Raw genomic sequence first — 27,505 nt, 5'->3', positions numbered from 1 at the left:
TTTTTGAGAAGGACCTGTATATACACACACACACACACACACACACAATGGCTGTTCTGGTGAAAGTTAGCAAAAGTTTGCTCAGAAATGTTCTTATTGCCTGTAACATTGTTGCTTTGTGTAGTGTTTTCAATTTTCAATTTTAAAAACTTTTTCAACTTTAAAATGTCACTTGATGCCGGAAACTTGCCGTGCCACACTTGATCTAGTCCAATGACACTAACAATTTTTTGATGAAGAATGAGTTTCTTGTTTCTTGAAGAGTTTCTTGTTAGGACTATTCTAAATGAAGCGACCAGGTTTTTTTTCCTTTCTCATATTACCTCTATTTCTCATCTACGTGCTGTAGAGCTCATATCAGTGATCTGAGTCGTATTAAACAGCACCTGAGGTTGGAGAGAGAGATCAGTGCTGAATCCATGAGAATCTGAGGCTCTCTGGGTTAATGAAAGGTTAATCTCATGGGAAGATCACGACCAATATATGAGCACTCTGGTGTTCGATCAAAGAATATCCTCCAAGCAATCGCCCTCTTGCTCTAATTATAGCGCTCATAGGCATTCACCATCACCGCACTAGTGTTTAGGGATTCACTGAGGGTTTTTATTTTAATATAGGCACTTTTCTTTCTGTAGATTTGTAGAAAATAAACTCTTTTGCAACATACTTTCACAATGTACAGCAGTTTGTATACTTGCATTACATTTCATTTTTCTGAATCTCATAAACATTTCAGTCTCAGATGATTTGAGGTCTTTTATAACATTCTGTGGTAGAAATGTCATTTTAAACATTTGAAATAAAAGAATGAACTCCTTTATCTTGCTAATGCTTTTGTCATCACTATCATTTTATGTATCCTAAATACACACAATTAAAATTAATTGTGCATAATTTGAGTATTATGGCTTGTTTTGAAATTATGCACAGTAAAAAAAAATCTGAATATCACTATATTAGTGTCTCAAACATTGACCCATTTTCTATTGCTTTTACCTTGTCACATGCATCATACATCTCTTAACTTGTCCAGTTGTCTTCTGTGTAAACAAGTGCATTAGCTTTGGCCTTCTCTTAGGACCTGACCTCATCACATCTGGTTGAAGGTCAACACCGCAAATGTGCTTGCTGACATTTACGCAATCTCTGAAGGCTTCAGTAGATGTAGAACATCATGTAACCATGTCATAGCAGCATCTGCACATCCTCTCACAGCAGGAAATAATCACTCCATCTGCTGCATGATGACTTATTGAAATATTTTACACTGCTTTTGTTCGTGCAGCATTTTACATAAACATGCATGTTTGCTTTTAACTGGGTTAAAGTTTACTGCAAATGATTTACTTGTTTAGGTCACTTGTTTGTGGTGCCTTTCCTCTCAAACTGATTCACATATATGTTGTACATATGCATGACTTACTTTCTTCTATGGAACACACAAAAAAAAAGATATTTTAAAAAGTCAGTGAGATCCAGTGTAATTTGGACTGCTATATTGGTCAAAATATCTTCTGCAAGAGAAAGAAATCCTGTACCATTTATGTACTATTATATTTATTAATGTGTTTTTTTTAGCATTATTTTATTTAGCATTTATTTTTATATTTTCAGTGTTCATTTTAATTTAAGTTTAAGTTTTAGTCATTTTGTTGTGCTTTTGTCATATATAGTATTTATTAGTGCTGTCAAACGATTAATTGCGATTAATCACATCCAAAATAAAAGTTTTTGTTTTAGTAATATATGTGTGTGTTCTGTGTAAATTTATTATGTATATATAAATACACACACATGCATGTATACATTTAAGAAAAATGTTAAGTTTATACACTTAAAATATTTATATAAAATATCAATTATATTAATATATACATGGAAATATTTTCAAAATATATACTGTATGTGTGTATTTCTGTATACAGTACATAATAAATATACACAGAACACACACATTACGTAAATAAAAACTTTTAATTTGGATGCAATTAATCACGATTAATTACACACTAGTAATTATATAGGATTAATAAATATATAATAATACTAACTTTAGTACTTCAAATGAAACTATTTTATTTTATTTAATTAATTATTAATTTAATAGTTTTTGGTAAGAATTACAAAACTGCATGAGATCTGGTATGAAATCCAATAATCAATAGAATTTCTTGGTATTCACAGTCATTACTTTCCCCCACTGCTAGTCATAAATATGAATGTGTGGTCAGGAACATGTAAAATTCATGTAAAAAACTGATAAAACAGATGAATGTATTTGATCAATTTTAACATTTCTTTTTAATCCACTGTTTTAAAATATTTTTGCATTAAATCTCAAGGCACTTAAACAGAGACTCATATTGTTGAGAGAGGAGTACTCAAACTCTGTCCTTGAATTTCGCCTCCTCTGGCCAGATAAACTGGGTTACGAGGAGCCTATTTAAACTCTGCAGACTGACCGCACCCACAGCGGCCAGAAACACGAAGGACCTTTCATTGAAAAACATGTTCCACTTCTGAGAGCTTTCTACATCTCAAACCTTGACTTTCTAACAAACTTGGATTTGTTAAGCTGGTGTTCTTATGTATAATGCACAGGGACAGAAATCAAGTAGATTCATTCTGACTGTTCTAAATGTGGAAAAAAGACACCTGTAACATAACAGAACAGCAAATATAAAAACTGCATGCAATGTCAGATTGTACTGAAGAGGAGATTTACAACACACAGTCATGTGGATATCTATCATATTAAAGGAATGTTCTATCAGAAGCAAACGTATGAATGACTGTGTTCTTGTATGATTGTTACTGTATGTACAGTATGTTTAAGAAATATTTCAAGCATATGTTTTTCTGTTTTATTCCAGAGAGGTGTGATGAGGTGTTGGCTTCACCCCTTCCCTACAGCGCCTTCACCAGCTCCTCCGTGTTGGCAGCTGATTTTGGCGCTGGCTATGCAAAACTCAACAGGAGAGTAGGTGAGGAAGAGCTCTGTGGCTGTGTTTAGAATGGAATAATAGTTCACTGCATACTGTATACTACACATCAAAAATATTGAAACTATACTATTTTCTTTTTTCCATTTTGCACTATTACATGACAGCACAGTATAGATATGACAGGAGGTGAGTGGGAGAGAGAGATGGGGGTAGGAATGGGAAAGGTCCACGAGGTGGGATTTGATCTCCGGACACCCAAAGCGCAACTGCGCCAAGATGTTTTATTGTTTTTCAAAGAATTTATAGTAAAACAGTAATATTATGAAATATTGTTGCAATATAAATAACGTTTTTCTATTTTAATATATTTAAAAATGTATTCCTGTGATGCAAAGCTGAATTTTCAGCATCATCACTCCAGGCTTCATCAATATCACATGACCCTTCAGAAGTCATTGTAAGATGCTGGTTTACTGAAACATTCTTATTATTACTGATTTTAAAAACAGTTCATATTCACTTCATATTTGTCTGGAAACCGTGCTACATTTTTCCCAGGATTTTTTGACGAATAGACAGTTCAAAAGAACAACATTTCTTTAAAATAAAATTCTTTTGTAAAATTATAAATGTCCTTACTGTAACTTTTCATCAATTTAATTTGTCCTTGCTGAATAAAAATATTCATTTCTTTAAAAAAAAACTGCAAATTTATGTACACTGTATACTTCCCTCATATAAAAAAAAATAGTATGTGAAGTATCTACGCTGTTTCACATAAATTATTTGGTTGCCAATGCTGTCTATTTATAATTTCAGTTAAATAACAGTTCATTTGCATGCAAACTGTTGACATATATTTGCATTTTAGTCCAATTTTGTATAAAAATGTTCCACTTTATGGTCCAATAATAAGTCACAAATTTAAAAACAATGCCTTCAGTCACCTCCAGCTTCATTCCTTACACTGGAAGTGTAACATCTTGTCAAGTGCACTGCATTGTGGGACATGCATTCTGTGCAGTTTTCACTTTTGTATAATAACAGGTCAGTAAATGCATAAAGGAAATGTGCATACTGCAGAAATTGTAAGAATAGTATGGCTATTCTGGACAGCCTGTATGCCACTGCCTCTCCTCATTAGTTGACATTTAGGCGGAGATGTGATGTGAGATTAACTGCAGATAAAGTATAAAGGATGCATTAGGTTTTGCTTAGATTGCAAAATGGAGAAAAACATCTCTATAGATTATAATGAATATTAATGCACATTCTAGCTACCTCTAAGGAAGTATAGTGCTAATGGAGCATTATGGCACTGGGGTGTGGACTAAAGCATCGTAATTCAAGCTTGGCAGCATGTGCTGTTTTCACACATCAGATTTGACGTGTGCTTTGTATTTCTAAGGCAATGGAGGATGGTCACCGTCAGATTCCGACAGGTACCAGTGGCTACAGGTGGACCTCAGGGCCAGGAAACAGATCACTGCCATAGCAACACAGGGCAGATACAGCAGCTCTGATTGGACAAAACACTACAGGCTCCTCTACAGTGACACGGGAAGTAACTGGAAGCCGTATCGGCAGGACAGCAACATATGGGTGAGTTTACAGGGACAACTGTGATTTATAGCTCAGGAAATAAATCTTGTTTTTGGGTTACCAAATCTGACACTAACAGCTGCTGCTGTGTCATATAAACTGACCCACATAGGTTTAGCCAAAAGTGAAACTTTTCCAAGATATTGGACAGTCAAACTTTCATAATCTTCTTTCTTTTTAAATTAAGTGCAAACTACAAAAAGAGACACATATGAGACTTTAAGAGTATAGAACAACCTAAAACTAGTTGAAGTTAAAATAAAATAAAATCTAAATATTAGATGAAAAAAAAATCCTGAAATAATTTTAAGATAATTTTATTTTATAAATAAAATAAACATTAAATTAAAGCTAAATAAAAAAAATATATATAAAAAACAAATAATAAAAAATGACAGAAGCACAAAACATAATTGCTAAAACTTTAACTAAAAATTAAAATAAAAACTGAAAATATAAAAATAAAAGCTTATACCTTAATTAAATACCTTATTATTAAATACCTTAATAGTAAATAAATGACAATAAAAAGAACACGTATAAAGCTATAAAAATAATGTGGATAGTGTTCAAGCTGGAGTTCATACTGAAATCATTTTATTGTTGAGCACAGTTTGAGACATTTATGAAATCTATTCTGAAATTCTGTAATTCTTTCTCTGCTAAGCTGGAGACTTGGGCAAGTTTATTTTTATTATTAACTTTGTTCCCTGAGAAACAATTTAAAAGTCTCCATTTGCACTCAGTTAAATCTCTGCTCTCTAGGAAAAGAATTCCATTTTTCACTTTCTTATTATATCCTCCATAGCATTACCAATTTCAAAAACTGCCTCATAAATGGATTATATTTCAAATTTTCAAAAGCTGACATACTTTTATCTCAAGATTTGTAAATGCAATTACACTCATTCCTCATGACACATTACTGCACACATATTTCCCTCCTTTCATAAACAGTGCTTATGACAATAAATTTAGATGTAAAGGCAAGTTCTCCTGGAAATATGCTTGGAGAGCCTGTTGTATTGATCTGTGTACGCAGAACCCTCAGTAATGGAGTGTCTCACTCACAGGAGGAGGTTTTCTCGATGCCTTTATAAAGTGTACTTCCCTTCTTCCCGCCTCAGACATTTTCAGGTAACTGGAACTCAGAGCGGGCCGTGCGCCATGAACTCCAGCACCCTTTCGTGGCCCGATTTGTGCGTTTCATCCCGCTGGACTGCAGTGAGGAGGGGAGAATTGGGTTGAGAGTGGAGCTCTATGGCTGCGCTTACTGTGAGTGTTGTGGAATTGATCCTTGATGTATCTTTCACACAACTTTGAGGCGTCATTTTTATACATTTGAATAATTTTAACCCTTTTATTACCAAACCTCTTTATGCATTGCTCACTTTTTGTTTGGTCCAATACAGTTGCAATATTCTTCAATAATAGGCTCTTTTATATACAGTGTATATAATACATATGAAATGTTTATTTCAAGATCAAGGATAATTCTGCATAATAATTCATGATATGGCCCCTTTGAAAGCAAACATGCTTAGTTTCACCGCTGTTGCATCATAAACTTGTTTTGACTGGAGAAAGTGTTCTTCATATGTTTATTTGTGACTGACCCATATTCCTGCGTTCAGGGGCGGATGTGATCAGCTTTGACGGCCAGGGAGTGATTTCCTATCGATTTAGACAGAAAAAGATGAAGATCTTGAAGGACGTGATATCACTGAAGTTTAAGACCACTAAAGGAGACGGCATTCTGCTGCACGGAGAGGGACAGCAGGGCGATTATATCACTCTAGAGCTGCAGCAAGCCAAACTCCTGCTGCAGATCAACCTGGGTAAAAGATTTCACTCAGAGAGTGACAGTGACACACTACTCTTTTTACTTAGAAATTAATACTTTTCGTCCATCAGGATGCATTCAATTGATTAAAAGTAGCATTAAAAACATTTATAATCTTAATATTTCTATTTCAAATACATGCTGTTCTTTTCCACAAAAATATGAAGCAGTTTGCAGCATTGATAATAATAAGCATTGTTTCTTAAGCAGCAAATCTGCATATAAGACTGATTTCTGAAGGATCATTTGACAGTGAAGACTGGAGTAATGATGCTGAAAATTCAGCTGCACATCACAAAAAATAAACTACATTTTAAAATATATTCAAATAGAAAACAGATATTTTGAATTGTAATAATATAATAATATTTTTAAATTTTAATGATTTTACTGTATTTTTTGATCAAATAAATGCAGCCTGGGTGAGCATGAGAGACTTCTTTCCAAAACATTAAAAAATCCTACCAACCCCAAACTTTTAAAAGTGACCCTGGAGCACAAAACCAGTCATAAGTAGCACGGGGATATTTGTAGCAACAGCCAACAATACATTGTATGGGTTAAAATTTTCTTTTATGCCAAAAATCATTTGGATATTAAGTAAAGATCACGTTCCACGAAGATATTTTGTAAATTTCCTACCGTAAATATATCAAAACTTAATTTTTGATTAGTAATGTGCATTGCTGGGAACTTCATTTGGGCAACTTTAACTTTAAACGCAATTTTCTTTTTTTTTGCACCCTCAGATTCCAGATTTTCAAATATATTTCCACATCACATAATATATAAAAAAAGACCACCATTACTACTTTTTTTGTTCTCCAGGGTCACAAATAGATCTAAATAGACTTTTTGTACATCTGTTTTGTTCTATGATCGACAGCATGCAAAACTTGCTGGTATGAGGGTTATTTTTTGTCTCCTTAGCCATTGTAGAAAGGATCCCTGTTTGACCTGTCTGACCCATTTCACTAATGGCTTTTGACGCTTGTGTCTATTTCAGGCAGTAATCAGTACGGCTCCATTCAGGGTCACACATCGGTGTCCAGCGGCAGTCTGCTGGATGACGACCACTGGCACTCTGTTCTGATCGAACGCTACAGACGCAGTGTTAACTTCACGCTCGACCAGCACACGCAGAGCTTCCGCACCAATGGAGAGTTTGACAATCTCGACCTGGACAACGAAGTAAATGACAGATTTCAAATAAATCTAGATGTTTTGTAAAATCACAAGGAATTTATAGGATTTTTCATCATTAAATACGGTTGGGAGGTCAGGCAACTATATTCTTAAATAAATATTTTATCTGTATTATTTAGTTTTCATTACTTGAAATAAAACAAAATGAAACATACTGTACAATTAGTGAAATAATATGAATAAAGGCAACATAAAAAAATCAACTAAAGTAAAAATTAATAAAAACTGTATAGACAAAAACCACATCCATGTTATTTTAGCATCATTGAGATACTATTGTATTTTTTGTATTGTATTGTATTTTTATTAATAGTTTGAATCAGTTATTATTTTTATATTTTCTTTTTATATTCTTTCTATATTTTATACTTTTTATATTTTTTTGTCGTTTTTTATATATAGACATGTATCAGTTTTATTAATTTTTGTTCTGATTTTTATTTATTTATATTTTTGTAAATCTTGCTTAACTAAACTTGCTTAAAATATTTACATGCATGTGTGTGTGTTTATATATATGTAATAAATATAAACAGTACACACACATATATTATGTAAACAAAAACTTTTATTTTGAATGAAATTATTAATCATTTGACAGCACTAATATATATCTTTATTTATTTATTTATTTGTTTGTTTGTTTGTTTGTTTGTTTGTTTTTTCCAGTTAATGTTTATTTTATTTTAAGTAACAATGTTTTTTTATGGTTTTAATTTCTGTTTCAGTTCTGGTCTTAGGTAACTATAATAAGCCTTAACAGAAAATGTGAAAATAACATCTAATTGAAAATATTACTAAAAGTACCTTAATGATACCAAAAAAAAAAAAACGAATCCATTTATGATTACCGAAAAGACAATCACACAATTACATATTTGCATATTATGTAATAAAGTCTCAGTCTTCCCTCTCACGTTTCATTTACAGCTCTCCCCCGCTCCGTTTCATCATTTTACCCCAGTGCTTCTGGGATTTGAGTCTTTAGTACACTAATGATAGCATTCACTGGGTTGCGTTTATTCAAACAGATAGATAGCGTAGATAAGATTAGATGAGATTAATATTCAGCTGTCTGTATTATAGATGACTATAACTTTCACTGTACCTTGGTGTCTTTTCCCAGATTACATTTGGAGGGATGCCAGTGTCTGCCAAGCCCAGCTCAGGGGGCAGAGAGAACTACATCGGCTGCATGGAGGCCATTCATTACAACGGGGACAACATCACTAACCTCGTGCGCAGGAGAAAAGTAGACACCTCCAGCTTCGTACGTGCCAAATTTGCATGTCTATTTTTATCAAATGAACACTGCAGAGCTCTCCAGTGCCTTGTGGAGATAATTCAGGAGCTTCACAGAGGAATTGCTGTTGCTGGGTGTTACGTTGCTCCAAGACCAAGATATTTCTGGTACTTCTGCTGTAATCACAAAGCTGCTTGTTTTCAAACTGTTTTATTGACAGAAACTGGGACAGTCAACTTATTCAAATAATTTTGATAAAAAATGTAAAACAAATAATTCAATAATTAAAATAAGTTTACGTTATGTTAAATTATATTAAAATCTAAATAATTAAATTTAATAATTTCAGAAGAATAAAAAACTGAATGTTCTTCTGAGTTCAATAATACATTTATATGACATATGGGATGAGGTTAAGCTTATAGGATAAGGAAAACTTACAGGTGGCAATTTCTACTCAATAAAATGTTTTGGAGCTTGATGTAACTAGAAAATAATGTGTAATTATTGTAGACACTTCCATAAGATTTCCATAATTTTTCCAGGTCATTTTCAAAACTTTTTAAAATATCCAGGTTTTCCAAGACTGCATGAACCCTGATTCTGAAATAAACATCACAGATTTTGAGAGAATTATAATAATTATATTACTGTATTATATTTTATTTTAGGATATGTTTTTTATTATTATTTTTATTCTAACACACACATTTCTCAGTAGTTTCTACTCAAAATGTTTTATATTCTTTATATAAAATATATAAATAAATATTATTTAAATATAATATTTAAAAAATAAATTTACAATACTATATACTCATAGCATTTTGGAAAACTAGAAAGACAATATTTTGAGTTTTGAGATTTTATTAATGTCAGTGACATTTCTTGGTATCGAAATGTCACTTTTAAAAAGTCCTTAATCCAGTTTTTTTTCAAGACCACAAAAATCCTGTTTTTTAAATAAAAAATTATGTTAGAACAAATTAAGAAAAATAATAATTTTCATCACGGATTTTATTTGATTTAGCATGTTTTTTCTTATATTTAACTATTTTAAGCCACAGCCCCTAAATTGAGAAACACTGCTTTAAAATATTTAATTATGTCTGGTTACAACTGACAAGAAATCAAAATTTCCTTTCATTTGCTTTCTTAATAATACATATTTTAGCCATTCTGTTCTGTGATTTCTCTAACTCGATTCTTTGAATTGTTTACAGTAAGCTCAGCTCCTGAAGGTTTGCAGCTTCATTAAATAATCAGTAGATACAGTTCCTCTCCCTGCGCTAACCTCAGTCATAAACAGAGGCTTCCTGAACCTTTCCCACAGTGCTGTGTGTGACGACAGACATTCATTGAGAAGTGCTGTCACTCTCTGTGCGTGTTGTGTGATTTTTCACAGTGACTACATAATGACAGTCCGTTTCTGTGCTGGAAAATACAGTTTGTACCAGTTTAAGGTGACTGAGTGAAGTTTTGAAACATGGTAGCTGCTTTTCCTGGTCTAAGGTGGTCTGCCAACCTTAAAAGGTTAGTTCACCCAAAAATGAAAATTAGGCTGTGTTTTACTCACCCCTGAGGCATCCTAGGTGTATATGACTTTCTTCTTTCAGACGAAATTAAAAATTGTCTTTGATCTTCCAAGCTCTATCGTTGCAGTCAGTGGGTGTTGCATTTCTTCAGTCCAAAAGACATGAAATAAAAAGCGCCCTTCCATAAAAAAAAATGTCTCACACAGCTCTGGGGGGTGAACAAAGACCTCCTGTAGCGAATCGATGCGTTTTTGTAAGAAAAATATCCATATTCAAAACATTATAACCACTTGAATCTAGCTTGCACTCACTGTTGTAAACGGAAGCAGTTCCGGGCGGATGACGTATGAGGTGTGCTTTGTGCAATTTTTAATATAACTCCAACTGGATTCGTCTGAAAGAAGAAAGTCATATACACCTAGGATGCCTCGGGGGTGAGTAAAATGCAGCCTAATTTTCCTTTTTTGGGGTGAACTAACCCTTTAAGCTGCTTTAACCACTGGCTGGGATACCAGACATTTAAGACCACTGTGGACCAGCTAGAAACTAGACAAAACCATCTACCACCTTAAGCTGGTTTTAGCTGGTTTTTCCAGTAGGGTCCTTTCCAGGTTTCCTGATTAAAACTCCCTCTTAAATCAATCTGTCCTCTGAAATACTGTAAAGTTGTGATCATTCCTGTAGTAGTGTATGTTGAACTCCTTGATAAACACTTTTATTTGAAATGTTTTATAATTTTAATTTCATCTGCTTTTCCCATTCCAGCATAACCTGACGTTCTCCTGTGCGGAATCACGCACGTTCCCTGCCTTCTTTAACTCCACCAGCTCCTTGCAGCTTCTGGGTCGGACCGATGAAGACACGGTGTCCGTCCGACTGCAGTTTCGGACGTGGAACCCCAGCGGCCTGCTGTTCTTTACCCCGCTCATGCCTGGAGGGGTGGAGGTCAGTCTGGTGGAGGGAAAAGTTACTGTCCACATCTACGTCACACTGGGCAAGAACACACGCGTGGACATATCCTCAGGTAACATCACACCTAAAGACGCACATCCAGAGCTCTCTGTTTCTAGACTTTCTGTAGTTTCAGCTTGAAACTAGCTTGAAACACCTTAACTATCATATCAACCAGTAAAACACACACACACACAAATACACAAAAAATCTGATTTGGCCATTGCTTCTGTCCAGGTTCTGGTCTTAATGATGGACAGTGGCACAGTGTTCACTTCCCACCACAAAAAATCACCACCATGACCACCAAAAATAGACAAGATATCCACACAGAGAGATCCTATCCCCATTCATAACATCACTACAGGAGAATACTACTTTCTTCGGAGGTAACTGTACAAACCACCTCTATGAAGTGTTTTTATTTGAAAAAAAAAAAAAAAAAAACTAAAAAAACTAAAATGGTTTATTATTTTTATATATATTAGAGCTGTCAAATTGAGTAATCGCAATTAATCGCATCCAAAATAAGTTTGTTTACATAATTTATGTGTGTACTGTGTGCATTTATATGTATATATAAATATACATACATATACATGTGTATATTTAAGAAATTTTTGGAAATTTGTATTTTGATCTATCTATCTATCTATCTATCTATCTATCTATCTATCTATCTATCTATTTATCTATCCACGCACACACACACACACACAGATACCTACACACACACAATTAGAGATGCACCGATACTAAATTTAACCTATGCTCCAACTATACAGGGAGCCTTCTCGATTTGGTACATAATATTAGAGGTTAAATCATGTTCAATGCTGTTTATTTTCAGATATTAGAATCACACTCAAATAAAAATATTTGTATGCAACTCACTTGTACATATCGCAGTTTTCATAAAATCTTGCCTTCATGACATTTATTCAAACATAGATAAATTAATTAACAGTAAATAAGCTCCCTACAGTGTTTATTATGGCTAACTAATGAACCGTTTGCTACAAATAATGTTTGGTGAAGGGAAAACCGTGGATCTGGCAACCCTTGAAATATGGGCAATTCATAGGTTCAAACAGAACCTGTGTTAACGGTGCTGCGTTAATTCATTAAAATATTTTCTTCACACAAGTTGCTGTCTGACATGTTTTTCCGGCCCCTTTTGATTGACAGGATGTAATCGGTCCTGATCATCATTTGTTTTTAAACAGTAGCCGATAATGCAGTTAATTGCTTTTACTGTATCAGCCGATACAGATTATTGGCCCATACATCAGTACATCCCTTATATAAATATATACTTGTTTATACAAAAACAATTCAATTAATATTAAATTCAATGCTGATGGATACTTGAATGCAAGCATCTTCCTAGAAAGGCTTGATCTGCTTTGCATGACTGCACATTTGAGAGTACAGATTTTAATTTCCTTGTCACCATGTGCAGGATACTTCCCGCGGACAGACCTTTCTCCATCACAGCGCTCCTTTCAGGGCTGCATGCAGCTCATACATGTCGATGACCAGTTGGTCAAACTGCAGTCTGTGGAGCAAGGCATGCTGGGTAGCTTTGAGAACGTCAGTCTGGATATGTGTGCCATCATAGACAGGTAATGCATTGTCAGCATGGACTTGCACTGAATTGAATTTTCATACAACCACAACTGTTTTACAGGTTTATGCATAATCTGCTTTGTAAAAGTCAACAGGCGATCCACTTACAGCATTGCTTTTCATATGGTAATGTCACATCTCCCCACGATAAAGTCAAGCATCCGTACCCATCCATATTCATTCATGAACCCACTGCACTGCGCTCTCACGGATGACTCTGCAAACTAATGAAGCCGCTGTTGTATTTGGATTGTCATTTTTTGCCCAAAAACCAATAAGACGTTCCTGAAGTCGTGCCACAGGTTGCTTTTTTAGAGTCTTTTTTAAAGCTGCTTCAGAGAGCTTATGCAAGCCACATCTGACTCTCTTCAGCAGGAGTTCCTCAAAGCTCTGTCACGTGTCCTGCCCTCGTTTGATCAGGATGACTGTGTTAACATGCAGGATCAGGGGAACCTCTCCGCTGATCTGATACTTCTGCAGACTGTGGAAATTAGGTTTTATAGAGCTACAAAGAGCAAACATTATCAAACAGGGCAATGACTCAACAGTGCAGCTTCTCAAAGTGGCATTACTTCAGAAAGTGTCAACCTGAAACTTTTTTTCCTGCAACCAACCGACTAAATAAAATTTGGTCGACTACACATTTTCTTGTCAAGTTTTATGCTTTGTTAACATTTTTGCTTATCTCTTAACCCTAGCTTACTTTTTAAATGCAAAACATCAGTAAAAAAGCAGTAAAGCTTCTAGTCATTTCCAGTTTCTTTAATCTCTCTTTTTTTCCAGATGTGTGCCAAACCACTGTGAACATGGAGGCAAGTGCTCTCAAACTGGAGATATGTTTAAATGTGCCTGTGAAGGCACTGGATACTCTGGTGCAACCTGCCACAACTGTAAGCCTTCTAAAGTATTTGAGCATATTTTGATTCTTATTTCTCTGAAGCTGCTGCTATGTAGCAATAGCAAATAGACTCTTGCTGCATCAATCAACATTTTGAGCTTCACAAAGAACTTTCTATAAGCCATCAGCATACTTGTGTCCTAAAGAACAGGGGAAAAAAATAACTGATTTAAAGAACCTGTAATGATTTGGTTTGGAATCGTCATTATTATGCTAGGATATTTATTTTATGATTTATTTCGCTGACTAGTCCTCAGAAATGAAGCATTGTAGATTTTCTTGCAGTGGTGGCTGTTTTGATGCGTAGATGTGTGTTTCTGCAGCTATGTACGAGCAGTCCTGTGAGGAGTACAAACACTTGGGCCGAAGCTCAAACACATACTGGATCGATCCGGACAGCAGCGGACCCCTCGAGCCATTCAGAGTCACCTGCAATATGATGGGTCAGAACCATATATGAAAAAATATATTAAAAAAAAAATCTGAATATATATGAAATATTTAAAACAAAACACAATATCAGCAGGATGATGTGAAGTATGCACATATAAAGTTGTTTGTATTATATAAATATATTTAAATATATTTATATAAGAATATATCAAATATTTAAATATATATTTTTTATTAAAAATAAATATATATATATGTTTTTAAATAAATATATTTATAGAAATATATATATTTCTATAAATTTAAAACAAAACAAAATATTAGTGGGTTTATCTGTAGCATGCACATCTGAAGTTGTTAATATATTCATTGTCATAACAAGGAATACATTAACACATAATCTCCCACATTCACGTATCAGTGACCCCTTTGGTACCAAAGAAATGACTAAATTATGACTGTGGTGCATGAAACCTTAAATAACATTATAAAACCTTACTAACATTATATGTTTCATTTCACTGTGTACACATTGTTTGTTGTGGAATATATTATTAAAATGTGATATTACACCTTTAAGCAACAAAAACATCCAATGGTTTCTCCAAATGTGCATATCATAGAAATATATCAATACCTGAATACTCACTGACTAGTACACTTGTATATACTGTGTATTTCAGAAGACAAAGTGTGGACAACCGTTGTGAATGACCTTCCAGCTCAAAGCTCTGTGTCATCGGGTTCCAGACCTGAAGACAAGACTGTGCTCACACTCAGTTACAGCATGTCTGCTGAACAGGTGTGAATTTAACAATGAAAACTTTTACACCTAACCAACAGATGCTGAATGTGGTGCTCACCTGCAGAGCTGCTCATGTTTTTGTGATTCAGGTGAACGCCGTCACCAGCAGCGCTGAGTTCTGCGAGCAGCATGTGGCGTACATGTGCTACAAATCACGCTTGCTCAACTCAACAGGTAAATGATGCTAAAAACTCATAAAAACATTTAGTTGCTTTAAAGGAATAGTTCACCCAAAATGAAAATTAGCTGAAAATGTGCTCAATCTCAGGCCATTCGAGATGAGTTTATGAGTTTGTTTCTTCATCAGAACAGATTTGAATAAATGTAGCATTCCATCACTTGCTCACCAATGTTTCCTCTGCAGTGAATGGGTGCCGTCAGAATGAGAGTTGATAAAAACATCACGAAAATCCACAAGTAATCCACACCACTCCAGTCCAACAGTTAATGTCTTAAAGGCATGATTGTAAGAAACAAATCGTTCAATAAGGCATTTTAACTTTAAAGTGTTGATAGTAAACACTATTTGCAAGCAAAAACAGTCCAAAACAGTTCTAAACAAATATGCTTACTTTTGATCTGAGAGAACAACAAGTGAATGGATTTTTTCACCGGAAGAATCATTATTATGAATTATGGAGTGGTATTTTGGCCAGAAGCAACAGTTTAAAGTTAATACACATTAATGATGGATTTGTTTCTTATATACACTCAGGTTCTTGCTTCACAAGATGTTAATGAATGGACTTGAGAGGTGTGGATTACTTGTGTATTATTGTGATGTTTTTATCAGCTGTTTGGACTCTCATTCTGACGGCACCCATTCACTGCAGAGGATCCACTGGCGAGAAAGTAATGTTATGCTAAATTTATCCAAATCTGTTCCCATGAAGAAATAAATCCAAACATCTTGAATGGCCTGAGGATGACAAAAAATTTTTTTTATGTTTTTTTTCTTAGACGGCTCTCCATTCACATGGTGGGTCGGCAGGGGAAATGAGAAGCACTTTTACTGGGGCGGCTCAGGACCAGGTGTGCAGAAATGTGCCTGTGGCATTGAACGCAACTGCACAGATCCAAGATACTACTGCAACTGTGATGCAGATCTGAGTCAATGGTGAGATCTTATGCCCTTCTCGTTTTGCTAAAGGAAATTAGTAGGATTTACACGCTAGATGGCATTTTGCAGAAGACAGAGAGAAAAGCCAGCTATACACAGTCCTGGTGGCCTCATAGTTATATTGGATGCTTTGATTATCCAGAGTTTGTTGGAATTGCTTACTACCATACTACACTTTTGCAGTAATATTTAGTACCATTCAAAAGTTTGGGTATCTTGCTGCATAAGAAACATTTCTGAATATTATGTTGAAAACAGTTGTGCTGCTTAATATTTTTATTGTAAACTGTGGTCATTTTTACAGGATTCTTTGATGAATACAAAGTTGAGTTTATTTTTATTAATTTTTTTATATTAATATTAAGTTTAACTGTTAATTTTAAGCAATTTAATGTGTTCTTGCTGAATAAAAGTATTTATTTCTTTTTAAAAATCTTAATGACCCAAAACATTTGAATAGTAGCTTGTGTAGTGCACAACATACAAATTTTCTTTATGCATGGAAATGCAATGCGCTCAACTTAAATTTCCAAAAACAACCACAATTTTTAATACCTCCTCCATGAATCTGTGAACTAAAATGCATAATAACCATATTTATGTATAATAGAATGCCTTTCGCTGGATTAGCATAATAAATTATTGCACATTTTTACATACTAGACAGTGTGCAGTATGCAGTAAGCAGTACGCTAATATTCCAGCTCTTCTCTGCTGCATTGCACAATGCTATACTGCCCCCTTGTGGTCCATAATTCTTCCTCTGCATCGTGTTTGTTTCTCCAGGAAAGAAGATGCTGGTATGTTGATGTATAAGGACCATCTGCCTGTCAGTCAGGTGGTGGTTGGTGACGTACACCGCTCTGGATCTGAAGCCAGACTCACCGTGGGGCCGCTGCGCTGTCAGGGAGATCGTAAGTGCAGAAATGCTTAAAAATATATCAACAACACACAAACAATCACAGGCCTATCCTCAGAACTAACTGTAACCTACCCTTAAAATCGATGTGAAATGTTAGGTTGATAACCTCAGATTATGTTTAATGCATATTCTGCAGCTCTTAATTTGACCAAAACAGAGATCTAATGAGTTGTCAGTGTGTTTCTTTTATAGGTCACTTCTGGAACGCAGCATCCTTCAACACACCTGCATCTTATCTTCATTTTCCCACCTTCCAAGCCGAGACCAGCGCAGACGTCTCCTTCTATTTTAAGACTTCAGCCTCTCATGGTGTCTTTCTAGAAATCCTGGGCAATCCGGATTTTATTCGCTTAGAACTCAAATGTAAGTCCACATACTTTTATCACCTCATCTTGAGTAGGATTGCAGTACAGCCCTCAACGAATCCTGTCTTATCTGCATATTGTTAAGAACTGTGCTTTGAGTTTCTTTATTTATCAGATAGAGGAAGTAAATTACAGTTATCTTTCCACCAGTGTTTTTTTAATATTATAGTTTTATACTATTTAGATTTAGATTTAAACCACTGTAGTATTTATTTTTAATTAGCATTTATTTTTATAGTTTCAGTTTTTTATTTTAATTTATTAAAATTAATTTATTTTAATTTATTTTAATTGAGAAAAAATAAATTTGTAATCATTTATTTTTTTAATTAAATTTGCTGATTTTGTTTTATGCTTTTTCATTTATATTATTATTATTATTTATTTGAACTACATTTAAATTATTGAAACTTTTTAGCTTTATTTCAGTTTGACTAATTTTAGTACTTAAACTTCAACTTAAATCTTAGTTGCAAAGGCATCATTTCCAATATCCAAACAAAATTTTTAAAGATTGTTTTCATCTACTATTTATATTTTATTTCTGTTTCATTTCATTAGATTTTTAATTTTTAAATAGCTTTTAATAGTTTTAGTTAACAATAACAACACTGCTTCCCACAGCTGCTACAGTGGTGTCATTCTCATTTGATGTGGGCAACGGGCCGGTGGAATTAACCGTACGCTCATCTACACCCCTCAATGATGACCAGTGGCACAGGGTGGAGGCGGAGCGGAATATTAAAGAGGCCGTTTTGCGATTGGACAAGGTGCATAGGGAGGCGCGGTCAGCCCCGCCTCAGGGCCACACCCGCCTGCAGCTCTTCAGCCAGCTGTTTGTAGGTAAGCAATTTGGTAGATGTTTGGGAAATAGAAGTTTAGTAGAATTATTTTACTTGTGTATCTAATTACCTCAATGTCAAGTGTTAACATTTTAGATTTCATTATATCTGTGTTGCTGTTACACTTTAGGTGCCTCAGGGGGGCAGAGAGGATTTCTGGGCTGCATTCGTGTCCTAAAAGTCAATGGAGTGACACTTGACCTTGAAGGGAGGGCAAAGGTCACACCAGGGGTGAAGCCTGGATGCTCGGGTCACTGCAGCAGCTATGGGATGCTTTGCCAGAATGAAGGGAAATGTATAGAGAAGTACAACGGATACTCGTGCGACTGCAGTCTGACCGCCTTCGACGGGCCTTTCTGCAATGATGGTATTGCAATTATCTTACATAATTAGTACGTAACATAAATAATTCAATGGGCTAATGGGCAACAAATATATTGCAATGCACGAATCTCATCTTTTAGGAGCACATTAGCATATACAAATGATGTCAAAGCTAAAAGACATGGACTACAAGCCAATTTGGACCAGTTTGATTGGATTCAGTTAAATACACTTTGAAGCAGTAATCTAGTGTACTTTTTGTATTAAAATAAATTAAATCCCATTTTAGATGTCGGAGGGTATTTTGAGAGCGGGACCCTGGTGAGGTACGACCTCATGTCTGAGAGCAGCTCTGGAGTCCCGAGCGCGGTGGGTAATCTGACCCGTGAGGAGCTGAGCTTTAGTTTCAGTACGTCCCACACACCTGCTGTCCTCATCTACATTAGCTCCAAGACACAGGACTACCTGGCCGTGGTGCTGCGGCACAATGGTGAGACACATTTGCATTTATGTTCTGTTTTGGATATAAGATGTGCAAAGTCTTTTTTAATAATAGCTTAGAAACAGTGTTATTTATAAGTTTATGCTATTTTATTTGAATGAAAATGTTTTTATGGTTTTAGTTTTAGTTTAATTAAAGTGCCCCTATTATGGGTTATGAAAGGTTCATATTTTGGTTTTGGGAGTCCCCAACAATAGGTTAACATGCATGCAAGGTCAATTGTCTTATAATATGCATTTATTTTTATCTTACTTGCTCAACGACTCCCAAACGATTCACTCAGTGATTCATTTTTTCAAACCCCTCCTTTGCATGACGCTAATCTGCGGTGATAGGTCATTGGTCTCATTTTCATTACATCATGCCTGTAATGCCTGATAAAGCAGGGTTTGCTAATGTTGAGGTCAACATGAAACGGCTGGGGATTCGTATAAAAAATAACTAATTTCAATGATTCAGAGTCAACCCTTTCTTTTGAGAGACAATAACTTTATACACGGTTTCAGATTTAAAACTTTGCAGGATGTTTTCTTTCACTTAGAACTGTGTTACACACTGCATGAAAGGTCATTTTCAAAAATCCATAATAGGGGCACTTTAACGATATTAACCCTGCATACTTGCGCTTAACACTGATGAAATATTGTTTTCCCTTAGGTACTCTACAGATCCGCTATAACCTGGGAGGACTGAGGGAGCCGTTCACGATCAGCCTGAATCATCGTAACATGGCTAACGGTCAGCCTCATAATGTCAACATCACCCGACAGGACAGACTCGTTCAGCTGCAGGTGCTGTATCTGCCTCAGTGGAGCCACTAGATGAAGATGATTTCACTGTGTGTGTTATATTAGATATTGAAGAGTCTGTCTGTGGTATTGCAGGTGGATCATTATCCTACAGTGAGCTACACTCTTCCTGAAACCTCGGACACTGAGTTCAACCTCGTGAAGACCATTTTCCTTGGAAAAGTTTTTGGTAAGTAGGCTATTATGTACATATTTTAGCATCACATTTTGGGCTTTTAAGTGTACTGTCTGTTAACAAATATTCCTTTTCTATACTACTTCTTCTTATGCTCATTAAAGCTGTGCTTAGTTGATCTAAAAAAAACACTAAAAACAAATATTGTGAAGTATTATTACTTTATATAGCACAGCAGCCATTACTCCAGCTTTCAGTGTCATTCCAATATGCTGATTTGCTCAAGAAACATTTCTTATTGTTATCAATGTAAAAAAAAAATCACTGAATGAGTTATAGTAATAATATAATGAAATAACTTGGCTGAAGTCTCCTCACTCTTACGTAAAATTGTGTCACAATCTATAGTGACTAAGAACACGTCTCTCCTGCTTTTCCTTTATCTGGACTCTGACTGTAAGCCCTGACATCATCACGTGAAAGCTCTGGGTTCTGCTCCTGATCTCAATCCAGTCTCCAGGTTTTCCTGCAGAAATGAGCTGGATCGCCCTGAGCTGCATTACACACACCTAGCAGCTGAGCAGCAGTAATATTGTTTACAAGCTATTTGTAGCTTCAAGGTTAGACAGAAGGAAATCTACAGTTTGTTAGTCAGGTTTACACATTGATTGAGCAGATTGAAAAAGAGACAGACAGAAAGGAGAAATCTGGTGTTTTGATTTAAGTTGCAAGACCTGCTAGATGCTGCACGTACCATTAATAAAATGTTTTATATTCAAAATATTAGCATATATTTTTCAGATGTGATTGGGTTTTTTTTTAGCTGGATGTTTTGTGTGATGTTTAGTAATATATAGAAAGAAAAGATGAGGATAATCAAGGACAAAGAAGGTTTTCTCTCTTCTCATATATATAAAAGTGCATCAACTTTATCATGTTCATGTTGAAAAACAAACTTGTTGAATCCATAACTGTGGCATATTGCTTTTTAACAACATTGACACAATCACACAAAAAACATTTATCTGATATAATGGTTGGGCTATGCATAATATACAATACCGTTCAATTTTCTTTTTTGAAAAAATAAGTTAATACTTTTATTCTTCAAGGATGCATTAAATTGATCAATAGTGGCAGCAAATGTATAATGTTATGAACGATTTCTATTTCAAATAGTTCTTTTGAACTCTCTCTTAATCAGCTTTGCAAAGATACCTGTTTCCAAAAAAACTATCAAGCAGCACAACTGTTTTCAACATTGATGATAATACTAAATGCTTCTTAAACAGAAAATCAGCATATTAGAATGATTTCTGAAGGATCATGTGACACTGAAGACTGGAGTTATGATACTGAAAATTCAGCTGCGCATTACAGGAATAAATTACATTTTATAATATGTTCAAATAGAAAACAGTTATTTTAAATTGTAATAACATTTCACAATATGACTGTTTTTACTGTTTTAGATGATACTGTAGATTTGAAACACATTTTATCATTACTTTCACACTCACACTAAATTGTTTCCACCATCTTATATTTTCTACTGTTGTCTTTGTCTTTCAGAAACAGGTCAGATTGATCCGGTGTTGATAGAGCGATATAACACACCTGGATTCGTGGGTTGTCTCTCCAGAGTGCAGTTCAACCGCATCGCCCCGCTGAAGGCAGCCCTGAGGACCGGAGTGCCCTCCACAGCCTCCATACAGGGGGTCCTAGTGGAGTCCAACTGCGGGGCGTCTCCACTCACAGTACCACCAATGTCTGCGGTCTTTGACCCCTGGGACCCAGATTCAGGTAACCAAATGATGATTAAAAAACGTTTTAAGTTTTTTAAACGAGTTTGAGTTTGAGTTTGTTTCTTCATCAAAACAGATTTGTAGAAATTTTGTGTTACACCAGTTGCTCATCAAAGGATCCTCTGCAGTGAATGGGTGCCGTCTAGTTTCCCTTAAGGGGTTTGCCTGCTCACATCTGACATAGATCTTTATAATATCCCACTGATTCAGGTCAGAACACAATTTTTTTATCTCCATTTTCCTTTTGGAGGAATTTAGCATTACGTCACTTGCTCACCGATGGATGCTCTGCAGTGAATGGGTGCCGTCAAAATGAGAGTCCAAACAGCTGATAAAAACATCACACTAATCCACACCACTCCAGTCCATCAATTAAAGGCTGTTTTGGGCTGTTTTAGTTTTTAAACCTGATTCTGATTCAGAGGAGATGTCCTCTGAAAGCAAAATTATAGACAGAGGCATTTTAAGCAGAAGCAATGGTTTGAGGTTAAAAATGTTTTAATGATGAATTTGTTATACTCAGCTTTCACTTCACAAGGAATTAACTGTGATGTTTTTATTAGTGTGATGTTTTTATCAGCTGTTTGGACTTTCATTCTGACGGCACCCATTCACTGCAGAGGATCCATTGGTGAGCAAGTGATGTAAGGCTAAATTTCTCCAAATGGAAAATGGAGATTAAAAAAAAAAGTGTGTTCTGACCTGAATCAGCGGGATATTATAAAGATCTATGTCAGATGTGAGCAGGCAAACCCCTTAAGGGAAACTAGAGGGAGATATTGAGGACATAATTTCATTATGAATCTGATGCAAATAAGGGTAGGCCTGTCACGATAATAACTTTTTGTTGTGCGATAAATTGCCCCAGAAGTAATTGCGATAAGCGATATTACTGTCATTTTAAAGACCGTTTTATGCTACTGAATATATAATCATAATGTCCTACACACTTCCAAATAAAAACAAACTTTTAATTCTTAAATATATTTAGATCATTCAAATTAAGTATCAAAATATTAGATACCTTAAAAAACTTGAATAAATAGTAAATAAACTTTTTCTAACAAAAAGTGTAAAGTAACAAGTAGGAAAAAAAAGAAAAATGCACAAAGAATTTTTCCATCTACAGATTTTTCCCTGACTTTCTTTTCTCTGTAAATGAAGGGTGCACACTATTGCTGGAAAACACAATCACTACTTAGCAGTCAGATGTCCGTATGCACAGATCCCTAAACAAATCCATATCTGCAGATGAAACTTTTCTTGTAAAAGCACTTTTTAACTAGCGCCTTATGACTACACCATGTTATGTACGAGAAGCTCCAAAATACACAGAAGCAAGTGGAATGCAAAAAAAAAACATGGTGATATTAACTTTTAAGTAAATATGATGGGCGATGTATTACATCACCAAAAATTATTGAGATCATGTACATATATTGTGCGATAAGTTGATATATTGATTATTGCGACATGCCTACATAAGGAAATGTTTTCTCACTTCTGAAGAGATCTTTCCTGGTTGCCTGGGAGAAATCTTCAGACTTTTAGTAAAAGACATCTGTGATTTCTTCCCTGTAGAGAGGATTCCTGCAGTATATTACTGCCGAGCAGGTTTTGCCTGCATTGTTGCCACAAGGATATCAAAACATAAAAATCTCTTATATTTGTGTCCTATGTTGACCAACACATTAACTCAGTTCATAGTTCAGAGATATTCCTGTTGAATTTGTCACACCCCTAATGTATTCTTTTTGATAACATTTAAAATTATTTTCTTAGTGAGTTCTTAGTCATCTTATAATAAATAAAAAAAACTAAATTAAAGAAATAATAATATTAATTATAATAATAATAAATAATTACAATTAATGATTTATTGTTAATTGTGATTCATATTATTAATGCATTATAAAAAAATAAAATAAACAATATAAAATAATCAATATAATAAATATGTCTCTTATTTATTTTATCTCAGTATACACAGCTAAACTTCAGATGCTTGGGAATATGAATTCACTGTTATTGTCATAACAATAAGACAAATTTAGATTGAAATGAGATAGATAGGTGTGTGTGTGTGTGTGTGTGTGTGTGTGTGTGTGTGTGTGTGTGTGTGTGTGTGTGTGTGTGTGTGTGTGTGTGTGTGTGTGTGTGTGTGTGTGTGTGTGTGTGTGTGTGTGTGGTTACACCTATGACAATGAGCGCCTTGAGCTTTTATGGTTATTTGTGGAGTCTGGCGTTTGGAGCCTGTGGAGACGGCAGATGAAAAGAGCAGACGGTTGGTCTCAGATCTGCCCCCTGCCAACAGCAGCCCAGATACACTCGTCTGCCCACAGTGTTCCACTGACCTTCTGTACTTCATCTGTGCCAAAAAATTCAATGAAAGAGATTGTCAAAGTTTAGAGTCAGAAAACAGTGCTCTTTTCTCTTTCTTTCAAGCAGGTGCCCAGTTCCCATTCAACGAGGAGAGAGTCAGCCGTGATGGCGTCAACAGACACTCTGCCATATTTGGAGGTGAAAATGCTGTTCCAGTATTATGCTTTTTTATTTTTAATGTCATAATACATTTTTATCAAGACAAACATGGAAGTTGAAGACATATTGTAAGATGGATCCAGGAAAAACCTTTACAGTTTTTTTTTTTTGTTTTTGTTATTATTTATCACAAGTACATTTAAAGAATATTTTTAATTTTATAAAATGTTTCTATGTATTTTATTGTTTGTTGAATCCGAATCTTCCATGATATGGAAATAAACTTAAATACATCCAACTGACCATTATATTTCTTAGGCTTTGACATCTTTGGTGTAGAACAGTTCTAATCTGAATTTAATGACATGATTTATCATTACAATCATGATTTTAATATAATATAATATAATATAATATAATATAATATAATATAATATAATATAATATAATATAATATAATATAATATAATCATCAATATAATATTGCTAAAAAATGTATTATTGGTGTAGAACATTTTTAATCTGAATTTAATGAGTCATCATTTCAATCATTATTTTAATAGCATTGTCTTAAGCTAAAATAATATTTACAAAAATATTATAATGCAATATTAACAATTCATTAATTAACATATCAATATAATAAATATAATTCAAATAATTTTAATTTAATCATTAAAATAATGTGATTTAATTTTATAATATATTATCATGGGTGTAGAACTTTTCTAAACTTATTTGAATTATGATTCATCATTGCAATCATTATTTTATTATCATTGTATAAAAATATATAATAAAATAATGAAAGTTAAAATGTAAAATATTTTGAATTATGTTATCATTGCTGTAGAACTGATTTTATTACATGATTCATCATATCATTTCTCGCTCACATAGGCATCATCGCAGTGGTGATTTTCACCATCCTCTGCACGCTAGTGTTCCTGGTGCGTCACATGTTCCATCACAAGGGCTCCTACCACACCAACGAAGCCAAAGGGGCGGAGTCTGCCGACTGCGCTGATGCAGCCATCATCGTGAATGACCCCGCCTTCACAGAGACCATCGATGAGAGCAAGAAGGAGTGGTTCATTTAGCCACACCCCCTGGGAGGGGCTTCGTTTTCTGACATGGATACCCTGAGGAACACAGCCGATGTGAAACGGACACTTGGCAAGTCCATTCGGACCACAGTCTGTGCACTGACTGGCATGTCTGTTCTGTAATTATTTTGTATGTACGTGAATACAGCACAAGGACGTCTGTGAGATCAAATTCATCCCATGCACACATGACAGGCATATTCCATATGGGACGATGGTAAAACAATAACAACTAATGCATTTTTATCATTGCAATACTGCTGGCAAATATGAATGCACCAAATACACCAATAGCACAAAACGGAATGTGTACAGAACGATGCATAATTATGTTTCTGAAAATGACATTTGATTGTATTTAAACATTTTGTTGTTTGTTGTCAGCATCTTCAGGACAATAATATATTGTAGCATGGTAATCAGCCAGTGGCATTCTGAATCATTCATCAATGTTAATGCAGCACTTTTGTATCTCATGGTAAATGTTCTTTATAGTTATTATAATTCAGTGTTATTTATCTGTTTCTCCATAAGTGCTTGTTCAAACTCTGTTGAAAACACGGCAGGCGGTTTAGAAGGTTTTTCATAAGGAGATGCTCTTAAAAACATGAAAGCTCTAGATAGAGAGTTTAGTTCAGTAGTAAATGATCTTGAATGGTTCATTTGCTCCAGTGTCTTTTAATGTGCCTCAAAGGTTCAAGGTTTCTTCTGGCCTAGCATGGATTTTGTGATAGATTCGATGACCCTTAATTGTTAATATAGGAGAAAGTTTTTTTGTGTGTGTGTGTGTTTGCAGTTTAATGCACTGCTCATTTGAAATCAGCAGCACAAATTTATGTACAAACCATTTTTAATATTCCCTTCATTGTGCTTGGTTTAGTCACTTTTATTTCTTAAAGGGACAGTTCACTCAGTTTCTTTCTTCTGAATGTGGGTAACCGAACAGTTGATGGTCCCAACAACTTGAGGGTGAGTAAATGAGGACAGAACTATGTCTGAATTACAAATGTGTGTCTTTCTGGCAGTTTATTAACATGGTCACATATAAGAGTTTGTCTTCTCTGCTCATGTGAATTCACTAACAAGAGTATTATTCAAACAACAGATAGATTATAAAAAACCTGGTTTATATGAAGCACTATAATAATGTTTCTTTCTGTACAATTTCAGTTGTTTCATTAATTATTAATGTGTTTTACGTGTCTCCATGCATTATCAATATATCGATTGGTCTTTTAAATGAACAAAATCACTTATTTATTAAGGTTTGTCGCATCAAAATTATTATTATGTGATTTTATTATAATGTAATGCAATCATTTGTTCTCATGTTCTTTTTCAAAAATGCTCATGTATGATATGGAGAAATGTAATTTCATGTTGAGGGTTTTAAAAAAAACTGACTCTCCAATAATGAACACAATGCAAATCTCAATAAACTACTGGATTGTTTTTGTAACAAAAAAAGACAATTTTTTTTTTTTAGGGAATGAGTGACGAGAGAGTTGTGTTTATTACAGTCCTCTCATTATTATGAAATGTTAATCTTAAAGAGGTCATATCCTACACTTTTTGCAATATTTATTTATTTATTTATTTCTCTAAAGTCCGCTTATAATGTTAGACACCAAGTTGCGTAGTTTCAATAAACTGTTGGACTATGTCTACATCAAACTAGTACAGTGGTGGTTCAATGATAAAATTATGGTATCGGATAGTAATCCAATGATACTTTAATGCATATATACAAAATAAGATGATTATGATATAATATTTTTAATAGTAGTTAATAGTAGGCCTAGTTAATAATCGAGTCGTTGTGCACAGCTCTGTCCAGTGAGATTTGACTCCCCGGTAAATAGAGAACATTTGTGCATATAGAAACTGTCAAAGTCCAAATCAGTTATTCGTATAATTATTATCGCAATTATTCATTACTCACATAATTTACTGAAATCAAATCAAGTCAATAGTTATACGTGGTTTGTCAATTTAGAATTTAGAATATTATGCATTACTTATATTACACGCCTCATTGATTCTCCATCTCAGAAGGTGGCGGAA

At 34.6% G+C, this 27,505-nt stretch overlaps 1 protein-coding gene across 1 annotated transcript in view; it reads left to right on the top strand.

Annotated features, from left to right (window-relative positions):
• Positions 1-26,896, top strand: part of cntnap2b (contactin associated protein 2b) — a 39,598-nt gene extending 12,702 nt beyond the window's left edge. The window contains 25 exon segments of the mRNA XM_042719000.1: positions 2,874-2,984; positions 4,354-4,547; positions 5,675-5,822; positions 6,182-6,385; positions 7,397-7,581; positions 8,723-8,866; positions 11,140-11,398; positions 11,563-11,638; positions 11,640-11,705; positions 12,783-12,950; positions 13,738-13,844; positions 14,176-14,295; positions 14,929-15,047; positions 15,140-15,224; positions 16,011-16,167; positions 16,957-17,084; positions 17,285-17,455; positions 18,082-18,300; positions 18,430-18,666; positions 18,913-19,113; positions 19,783-19,916; positions 20,010-20,103; positions 21,622-21,852; positions 24,303-24,374; positions 25,236-26,896. Coding sequence (XP_042574934.1) covers positions 2,874-2,984; positions 4,354-4,547; positions 5,675-5,822; positions 6,182-6,385; positions 7,397-7,581; positions 8,723-8,866; positions 11,140-11,398; positions 11,563-11,638; positions 11,640-11,705; positions 12,783-12,950; positions 13,738-13,844; positions 14,176-14,295; positions 14,929-15,047; positions 15,140-15,224; positions 16,011-16,167; positions 16,957-17,084; positions 17,285-17,455; positions 18,082-18,300; positions 18,430-18,666; positions 18,913-19,113; positions 19,783-19,916; positions 20,010-20,103; positions 21,622-21,852; positions 24,303-24,374; positions 25,236-25,435 — 3,830 coding nt within the window. The 3' untranslated portion in view covers positions 25,436-26,896.
• Positions 26,897-27,505: the final 609 nt, after the last annotated feature.

Source organism: Cyprinus carpio, chromosome B2 (genome assembly GCF_018340385.1).
Source record: "Cyprinus carpio isolate SPL01 chromosome B2, ASM1834038v1, whole genome shotgun sequence".
Taxonomy (NCBI): Eukaryota; Metazoa; Chordata; class Actinopteri; order Cypriniformes; family Cyprinidae; genus Cyprinus; species Cyprinus carpio.
This window is presented reverse-complemented; position numbering and strand designations above follow the sequence as displayed.